General features: G+C 49.3%; 1 protein-coding gene across 1 annotated transcript; it reads left to right on the forward strand.

Annotated features, from left to right (window-relative positions):
* The first annotated feature begins 222 nt into the window (after positions 1-222).
* LOC127474682 (cytochrome P450 4B1-like) lies at positions 223-7978 on the forward strand. The gene is made up of 12 exons (XM_051795850.1): positions 223-534; positions 1401-1542; positions 2224-2268; positions 2354-2481; positions 2913-3037; positions 3131-3282; positions 3496-3602; positions 4363-4553; positions 4855-4988; positions 5466-5530; positions 6224-6306; positions 7051-7978. Exons 1-12 carry the CDS (start codon positions 349-351, stop codon positions 7217-7219), a joined length of 1527 nt encoding a protein of 508 aa, XP_051651810.1. The 5' UTR covers positions 223-348; the 3' UTR covers positions 7220-7978.
* Positions 7979-9960: the final 1982 nt, after the last annotated feature.

A 9960-nucleotide genomic window follows, 5' to 3' on the forward strand; every position in this document is an offset into this window, starting at 1 on the left:
GGCATGGAGGACTGAGTGTGTGACAGTGCTGCTGGGGTGTATGGGACTTAAAAGAAAGTAGGGAATGTGCACAGATTGTTATCCACAGGTTGCAGGGATAGGTTGCAGGAAGCAGGTCAAAGGGTGAGTGGGAGCAGCAGCAATCGGGCTGCTGGCCGAGCTGACTCATTGTTTACCATGATGTTTCTGCTGCTATAAATTGCTGTCAGCTTCCCTTCACCAGGCTCAGCTCCAGCAGAGGAGGAGGGAGAGGGTTTTTACCTGCACTGAGCTCCCTGTCAGGTGAAGGCGTGAGAGAAGCAGAAGAAAAGAGGCAGGAGAAGGCAGTGTCAGCCACCTCAGACCAGCATGGTGTCTCTGTTAGACAACGTAGCCAGACCTTCTGCTGTCGTCCTGCAGCTGTCTGTGGTGCTTGGGGTAATCTTTGTGCTGCTGAAGGTGGTCCAGTTCTACCAGGAGAGGAAGAAACTCGTCAAAGCTCTGGAGGCATTTCCTGGCCCCCCGAAACACTGGCTCTATGGCCACAATCACCTGGTAAGGAGTGAGATGGGCTTGGTCAGGGTGGGTTTGTCCCAAAGACTGTGCAAGATCTCAGTCAGGATAAGAAGCACTGGATGGGGTGTGTGTGTCCCCTACTCCCTCTGCACAGGGAGTACCAAGACTTCTGCAGGGCAGGAAGAAAGGTTACCTGGATATGAGATGTGCATCATTTGGGAAAAAACAGAGCCATGCTGTATTTGATCATGTGCTTAAACATAGAGTTAGGCAATTTCTTGGATTTTCATGAAGTTACATAAATATGAGCAACCACTGAATGTCTCTCTTCTACATTAAACCTTCTAGCAATAAGAGTGTCTCCCCCTGCAGCCACTGAAGAAGACATGGCCACAAAAGCAGGGCATTTTAATGCAGCCATTTTCATTGCTCTATAGTGAAGATATTTTGCTTCCACACTGCATGCCCACCTTGCACTGCTGAAATCAGAGAACAGGGGTGTAACACCCTTGGTCCTCCTGACCTGTCCACCAGGCATCTTGGTATTACCCATGCCAGCTGCAGCTCCCAGCAACATCAAGCTGCTCCGAGCCCAGGCTGTCCTAAGGTGGCTCAGCTGCAGCTGGCCCCAGCTAGGAACTCTCCATGGAGTTGTCTTGTGCTGCAGGGAAGTGGTGGCTCAAGCAGCTTTGCCACATGTGCGCAGTCCCTTTGCAATGCCCATCCTCTCCTTCACCTGCAGTGTAAAAGCCCCTGTGTGGCAAGTCCGCCCACTCTTGCTTCATTTCCCAAGAGAGGATGTCTTGCCTGTGCTTTCCATGACAGGGCAAATTCAAGCTCTACTCTCCCTGGCATGCTCTTTTTCTGCCTTTATTCAGTCCCTGCTTAATTTTCATTCATTGTAGATATATCCTGAAAAAATATTACATCAACTAGTGTCGTGGGGAGAAGAATACCCCTATGCCTTTCCCAGATGGTTTGGATCAGTCCTGCCTGCTCTAATTGTCCACCATCCTGAATATGCCAAAAGCATACTTGGCCGAACAGGTAAGTCTCTACATCTGTTTTTGAGAAGTCCTACCAAAAAAAATCATGGGAAACTTGCCTGGAGTCATCCCCTCTGCTGGCTTCCTTCACAGCTATTGCAATTCCTCTTTAGCTCCTCTTCACAAACTCTCAGCCTGACCCAGGTTTCATGGAGCAATTTGTATTCTTGTGCAGAACAGTGACCAGGTGCCTGTTCCTTCCATACCTTATCTCCATTGTCATTGGTCTTACTGCCTTCTATGGAATCTGCCACCACTATGCTTGTGCTTCCCAGTAAACCCAGTAATATGGGTGAGCTGGCATGGCAATGGATCTGAGAAAACACCTCAAGTCTTCTCCTCTGCTCCCTTCTGTGGAGCATGATTCCTGTGAGAGGTACACACATGGGCATCTCCAGTAACTCCCATCCATTGTTCTGAACTTCAGGATTTGCCATGGTCAGTTCCTTTCCACACACATTTATTGTTCTTCCTTTCTCTATTTTTTCAAGTCCACTGAGGTCATATTTGTAGATGACCACTTTTAAACTCTACCTCTAGTGGTAGGGTATTTTACATATTGAAATGAGATTAATTCTATCTTGTGATTTAGCGAGCAAAATCTAATGTCAATTTATCCTGAATTTTCTTTTTTGAATTCATTAGTCATTCATACATTTCTGGTATCTGCTTTGTTTTACAGATCCCAAGGCCAGTGTACCCTACAAATTCCTGCTTCCCTGGATTGGTAAGTCAAAAGCAGTAGTAAGGCTGCCAGAACCATGACCAGAGCCTGGAGGAGCTGACTGAACCTTCTCTGTTTGTGCCTTCAGGGGAGGGGCTGTTGATCTTGGATGGATCCAAATGGTTCCAGCACCGGAAGATGCTCACCCCAGCCTTTCATTACGATGTGCTGAAATCTTACGTGACCCTGATGTCAGACTCGGTCAAAGTGATGCTGGTAAGAATTCCCACTCCTGCTACTTTTACCTTTCAGCTGTGCAATGGTGCAAATAATCAGATCTGGGAATGAGTGAGGGAAAGAGACTGCACTCAGTGCCTAGAGTTTCATTGAACTTTTGGGGTAGTTATAAAGTTCTGAAATTGTTCCTCTTACCTTCCTTTGGACATTGCACTTATTGTTTCTTTTTTTTTTTTTCCCCAATGAAACCAACCACAGCTAGAATATCCTTTCCTAGCCCAGTAGAGGTAAACCTAGAAAAAGAAACGTATGGAGGAGTCCGATTGGATTCACAGAATACATAGTGAATGAGTGCCTCTGCTTGCAGAAAAGAAAGTGATTAGCAGTGTGCATCTGGGAAGAGGGACAGGAATATATGACCTGATTATAGATGGTATCCTATCCCTCCTTACCCCTGCCTCCACCTCTAGGATAAATGGGAGAAGAAGAGCACGGAGAGGAAGTCAGTGGAGCTCTTTCAAGACGTCAGTTTGATGACACTAGACAGCATCATGAAATGTGCCTTCAGCTTTAATTCTGACTGTCAGACTCAGAGGTCAGTGCCTGAACTTTCAAATCCTGGGAAAGCAAGTGCTCCTGTTTCCCCCTCACATTGCTAACACCAGCTTTAACCTTGGCCTCATTGCAGCAACTCACACTATTACATTAAAGCTGTTTTTGACCTGAGCTATCTCGTGAGCCAAAGAATCCTGACTTTTTCCTTCAAGGATGTCTTCTACAACTTGACTCGCAAAGGCCGTGAGTTTCAGGACGCCTGCAAGCTGGCCCATACCCACACAGGTATTTCTCCCCCTTTCTCCCCAGTCTCTCTGTTTCTCTCCCTTTCTTCCCAGCTGAACCTCTCCTCCACTTGTGCCTGGAGTGGCTCAGAGGGGGGTTGCAACAGGCACTGGCCAGAGGACTACACATTAAACAGAGTACAAGTTGCTGACCAAGGGGTCAGGTACATGAGGTCTCTGGAGTGGCAACTAAGTGAGGCACTCTTCTCTGCAGATAAGGTAATAAAAGAAAGAAAGATGTTGCTCTCCAGTGAGGAGGACCTTGACAAGATCCTGAAGAAGAAGCGCCTGGATTTTCTGGACATTCTTCTTTGTAGCAAGGTGAATGTTTGAAATGATCACATTGAATGATAAAGAACACACTGAGGATCCATCAGCAGGGAAGCATCCAGGCCCTGGCTGAGATTCCTGGCAACAGCTTTCCTAATCCAGCTTTCCTAGCTCAGGGAAATGTGGATGGAAAGGGAAGGAAACATAAATGTGTGAAATGCAGTGAGCGAGCATATATACCTTGGGCAGACTTTCCTCTTCCTTGGTAATTTCCATTGAGCACACTAATTGTTTAAAAGAAGAGACCTCTCAGAAACCAGAGAGGAATGAGGTCTTTGGAAAGGTTACAAGGAGAGCATCTTGTCTGTAGTCCTATCAAGATATTTTCTTTATTACCTTTGGTAGTTTTACTTTCACAGATGTCTTCAGATACTCTGGAGAGAAGCTGCCATTTGTTGTTCAGGAGGGAGATACACTCTGCTCACTCTGTCTTTCTGGAGCTGCTGCTTTCTTTCATGTCTCAGTCTGAAAAAAAGTCAACCAAACCAAACTACTGAAAAATGTAACTGGGACCATTGGTAGGGGATCAAAAAGGGTGTCTTTCTGATGGGCTGGGAACTTGTCTCCCACCATAGCCCAACTCTGCCGCCCTGTCAACTACAGAGTTGGCAATCTCACATATACTGGATAAATTTTCTGATGACTTCCTGATGTACAGGGAAACATAAGTGACATCAAACCATGCAAATCCTTTGGGTATGAAAATAAAAGGCCTGTGTGCTTAGGAATGATACGCTCTCCTCTTTATTAGGATGCAAATGGAGTTGGACTGTCCGATGAGGACCTGCGTGCCGAGGTCGACACGTTCATGTTTGAGGGTCATGATACCACAGCCAGCGGGATCTCCTGGCTCTTCTACTGCATGTCATTACATCCAGAGTACCAGCAACGTTGCAGGGAGGAGATCCAGGGGATCCTGGGAGACCGAGACACCGTTGAGTGGTGAGCTAGGACATCTTATTCATTTACCTTGAGCTCTTTTCTCTTACGCTTTGACACGGTCCCCTACAACATCCTTCTCTCTAAATTGGAGAGAGATGGATTTGGTAGGTGGACTGTTCAGTAGTTTAGGAATTGGTTGGAAGGTGACATCCAGAGGATGGTGGTCAGCAGTTCAATGTCCAGATGTAGATCAGTGACAAGTGATATCCTTAGGGGTCCATACTGGGGCAGTACTGTTTAATATCTTCATCAGTGATGTAGACAAAGGGATCTAGTTCACCCTCAGCAAGTTTGCTTTCAGGGAGGACCTGGGGAAGATGACCTACACCACGATGTGCATCAAAGAGAGCTTGCGCCTGTTCCCACCGGTTCCTTCTGTGTCCCGACAGCTCTCTAAACCCATCACATTTTCTGATGGACGCAGCCTGCCAGCAGGTCTGTTGAGTTTGTTCATCCTTCATGCTCCTGCCTATGCCAAGTGAGGCTTCCTTGTTCATGCTGCTGTGTGGAGGGGATGGTGGGTCTTCCAACCTCTCTTCTCTCTCCAAAGGGCTGTGTGGGGCTACCACAGCTTGCCACCACATGAGCCTGGAAAGGATGACCAGAGAGAGTCCAAGGACATGCTCCAGGGCACTGGGGTGTTCTCAGAGCTCACAGGGGTCTTGTAGAGTGTTGTTGCTGGTGAAGTAAAAGTGATACACTGATACAAAAAATGGAGCCCAGCTCTGAGGTCACTGTTTTGTCCATGTGAGGATTTCAGCAGGTGACCTGCCTGGACAGGCTGGGCATTATCACTGCCAGATCTCCTGCAATAGACCCTGCAGAGCCCAGGGAGAGAGACCATCCCAAAACCACCTTTCCTGCATCTTCACCTTGAGGTGTCACGAGCTTTTTCTCATTTTTCTTTCACAGGCTGCCAGGTTGGACTGAACATATTTGCTATTCACAGGAACCGGGATGTCTGGGAGAACCCTGAGGTATTTCACCTTTGTAACAAGAAAGAGAAGATGATGTCTGAGCCCAGATATCCATTCCACTTGTGCCTTGTTCAGCCTATGCCTCCCTGATATGTGGGGTTTTTTTTCCCTTCTCATTCCAAGAGTCCATGTCCAACTGTAAAGTTCAGTCAAGTTACCAAACCCTACAAAGGCTTTAAACGTGACAAAGTGCTGGAGAAAGGTGTTGAATAGTCTCCCTGCATGCATGGAGACATAGAGACACTCAGACTGCTTTCAGCTACCCTGGATAGTCTTAGATCTCAGAGTGGTATGAGAAGCGTCAAACTCTCCAGGCAGTGTGTGATTTGAAGCTGATATTTTTGAGGCTTCAAGAAATAACTGGAAAACTTGAAGGAGGGTGTGCAGCTGCCTCCCTCCAGTGGCTGTCTGGAAAGCAAGGATCAGGCATCTCTGGAACAAAGGGAGTCTTACTTTATCATTGCTGCCCCGGATGGGAAAACACCTGCAGGCATCTTGGGCACTGTAGTGGGTAACATGGATATCTCCAAGGGGGAGATCCACTCAGTGGCTTTGTAGAGAGATGTCTGTTAACTACAGTTCCCCCAGGAAGGGCAGGGACAACATCCAGCCCTAACCTGGGGGCCAGGGAAGAACCTGGTGCTGCTCATATCAGACCAAACACTAACCAAGTGGTCTTTGTTGCTCCCACAGATCTACGATCCCCTGAGGTTTTCTCCAGAGAACTCAGTACAGAGGCACTCCCATGCTTTCCTGCCTTTCTCTGCTGGACCCAGGTGGGAGATCCTCCATCCCTCTCCTTCCCATTAGGCTGCCTTGCATGGGAGACCTAGCTCAGAGCCAAGCTCCTGAAGCTAGTCTTCCCTCAGCCTCCATGAGCCAAGTTGGCTTGGCCAACTCAAACAGGTTTTCCATAACAGGATCTCCCATTACAGAATCTCCTGTAAGAGGATTTCCATGCTCCATCAGCTCCAGAGCATTTCCAACACCCTAAGCTCTGTTGTCACTGTAGGCTTTCACACACTTTTCTTGTGGCTTTGTGGACATGTTTACATTTTCTGCTGCCTGCATTGGGAACACAGGCTCCCTTATTTAGAGGTGAATCCCAGTGCACCTCAAAATGAAGCTGGGTCCAAGTCTCTGTGGTTCCCATGCTGTATCAGTAGGCAGATGCAGGATACTGAGGTATCAGTAACTCGCAAGAGGATCACCACATCGAGCCAAAAATAACTTTTCTGAGGCGTCTGGACTTTTACCTGGATCTAGGCTGCACTTTCTAGTGAAATAAGCCCATGTTCTCCCAATCTCATATCTTTTTTCAATGCTTATTGATAAAAAATTAGGAATACCCCACCACAGAGCTGGGTACATTTTGGTGTGGCATCAAGGGACCCCTAGATGAGCTGTGGTGTCATTCTTACGGCAGCTGGATGTGCCCCAGCTCACACATGGGCTGAGCCCAGTTTGGGGGCAGTCAGGGCCAAAGGCAGCAGTCAGAGCATTTGTCATCCTCTCCCCAGGAACTGCATCGGGCAGCAGTTCGCCATGAACGAGATGAAGGTGGCGCTGGCCTTGACCCTGCTCCGCTTCGAGCTCTGCCCAGACCCATCCAAGCTTCCCATTATGATACCACAGATCGTCCTCAGGTCCAGCAATGGGATACACCTGCATTTGAAGAAGATTCCCTGATCCCACGGGGTACCACGGCAGGTGGGCAAGAGCTCTCCCAAATGTCACTCCACCCAGAGGCTTAAGTGGGGAAGGAGATCCACGCTGGCCACATTGGATCTCTCCCACATTAACCCCCCACTGTTGCTGTCCAGGGGGGCACACCGAGCCCCCTCAAACAAACACCAAAACCAGCAGATCCAAGTCCCCTCCTTGCAGGGGGAGCAGCACTGCTAAAGGGGTTCCACAGAGTGGCTGTGGCTCAGCCTTCATCTCCGTGGGCATCCTCCATGTCCTGATCATCTCCTGACCTCCAACCTGCCCTCACACGCTGCCTGGCGGGACTTCTGTCACTCATTTGTGGATTTGTTCCATTGTCAGTCTCCAGGATGGGCTTGGCAGTGAACAATGCTGGCATGGCTTGCATGGATGTTTAAAGCCTGGGCGCTGCCCCAGCACAGAGTCCTTCCCCTGCCTCCAGCCTGGGTGTGCCAGGGCAGGAGGGCTCCTCCTGGCAGCCTCGCTGCATCCCTATGCACCGCCCTCCAAATTATTCCCATTCTGTGACTGGCTCTGTGCCCACCATTATGGAGATGAAGGCCCGTGGTTTCTTTCTGCCCCAGCACTGAACTTTCTCAAGTTGAGGGTGCTCAGGAAGCCAGCCCAGAGACATGACACCAGCTAACCTGGAGAAAGCACTCACCCCACTGAAAACAATGTGTGATCAGCCTTGGTCTCGTCTCCGAAACAAGAATAAAGCTTTGTGAGGATGCTCTCCAAGCATGACTTTGGCTTCCTTTGCATTTGGGGGTTACGGGGTACAGGGGGAGCCCCAGCAGGCCAGAGGCAAGGCTGTGCCCAAGGGTGCAGCCCTGTGAGTGTTTCAAGCCACAAGCACTGTTTTCCCCCTAGTGAGCCTGAGGAGCCTGTTTCCACACCTCCTGCAACGTACATCAACAAGCCCTCACCTTTGACTCTAGGAGTTTCCATGGTAAGGAAACAACTGAAATGAATCTGTGGTCAGACAAAGCAAAACACAAATACACACCACACACAGAGAAATGCTGGTGGTAAGAACAAAATCAGCTTGCAAAACAAAACAAGTCCCGAGATGAAACATGAGTCTGCCTCAAAACCTTTTCTGCAGAGGCTGAGAGCTGACCGCTCAGTACATGAGTGACCTGTCCAAGGGATGAAGATGAACACTGCCCCTGGGATTAGGCATGTTTTCAGGGCACGGGGAGCCTTTCCCCAAGCACTAGCCCAGGTGGACCATCTGGATGAGCTGCGGGCCCAGGGTGTGAAATGGATCACTAGGTGGCAGTGGGAGACCCGGAAAAAGTCCTCCCTGGTCCCTGGAAAAACCCCCCTGGGCTGGGCAGGGAGCATGGCCAGGCCCAGCAAGGCAGCTGATGTGCACTATCCCTGGGGATACCCCCGTCCCCATCCCCACCCTCAGCCGTGCAGGGCAGCGGGGCAGGCACTGCTCCGGCACAGTCCCGGAGTGATGGTGTCACCCACACACAGCTCAGGGAACGTTTGTCACTGAGAGTGCCTCAGAACCCAGAGGTCGTCAGGGGAAACTGAGGCTCAGAGTGACAGACAGCCACGCTACAGGGACAGACAAGGCTGTTCAGCTTTCACCCACAGCAGTGACATCACCAAATCCCTGCAGGCACTAATGTATCCAAAGCACGTCTGTCCATCTCTCTGTCTCTCTGAGCAGCTCAGGACAGCCAAATCTGAGCATCTGCCCATCTGACTAAGCTCCTGCAGCATCCCTGCTCCCCATCTCTGCTGCCTGCTCAATCCTCAGTTTGGGAAACAAAGCTCTCCTCAGACCTTTTTTCTGGCTGTCTGGTACAGGGATGCTGGGATTAACCAGCAAGCTGCAGCTTGCATTTATTTTGCAAGGCATCTGGAGACCAAGTTCCTCTTCTCCTAGCCCACTCCTTCTTACCTTACTCCCAGGAAGAGACTGGATGCAGGTTGTGTAGGTGCTGGTGCCACCACACTTGCACCTCTGGTGGACTCAGGCTGGTCTAACAGGTCAGACTCCAGATATCTTCCTCTCCTGTTCCAGCACAGCAAGGCCTTTGGAGGGCAGCAGTTTGATACACCTTTTCATTACCGAAAAGTCCTGTTTGTCAGGCATTTCAGCCACCCACCTGGGAACAGGCAAGCCACCTCATAGCTCTGCTCATCTACTCTCCAGCAGGTGGTCCAAGAAATGAGCTTTTGGAGCACTTGGCCACAAAGACCCATCCCAGTCTCCTTGGTGGTGATTTGCAAAGGAAACTGGGTGACATTTGAAGATGTCACTACAGCATCTTCTGGTCTGGATATGGGGGGGATAAGACCAGAGCAGGGCAAATTAGGTCTGAAGAGGACTCCCAGCTGCTGCCCACCCCTGGGTCTGTACAGGGGGCCTGTGTTTTGAGGCCATCACCCTGTGACCAGCCTTGACCAAGGCTGTTCATTTGATTTCCAAGAGTCCTCCTGATTGTTATAAATGACTTAACCACAGTCACTGCAAGTGGAGACCTTCTCCAAGGAAATTGCTCTTGCAAATTTGCTTGGGAAAGAGACGAGAAACTGCCGACATTTTTGATGCAAATAATGGATTGTTGTTCCAGGCAGTTATGACAATAATTGAGGTAACCTGAGCCAAACACTTCAAAATCCCTTACCACTAAGAACTGTGCTTAACCCAGGTTTGCAGTTTGAAGAACCAAAGCTTTTGGGGGAAGGTCTCACAGCAC

The sequence above is a fragment of the Manacus candei genome, unplaced genomic scaffold (assembly GCF_025592945.1).
Source record: "Manacus candei isolate 608988 ecotype Guabito, Panama unplaced genomic scaffold, ASM2559294v1 h1tg000005l, whole genome shotgun sequence".
In the NCBI taxonomy this organism is placed as follows: Eukaryota; Metazoa; Chordata; class Aves; order Passeriformes; family Pipridae; genus Manacus; species Manacus candei.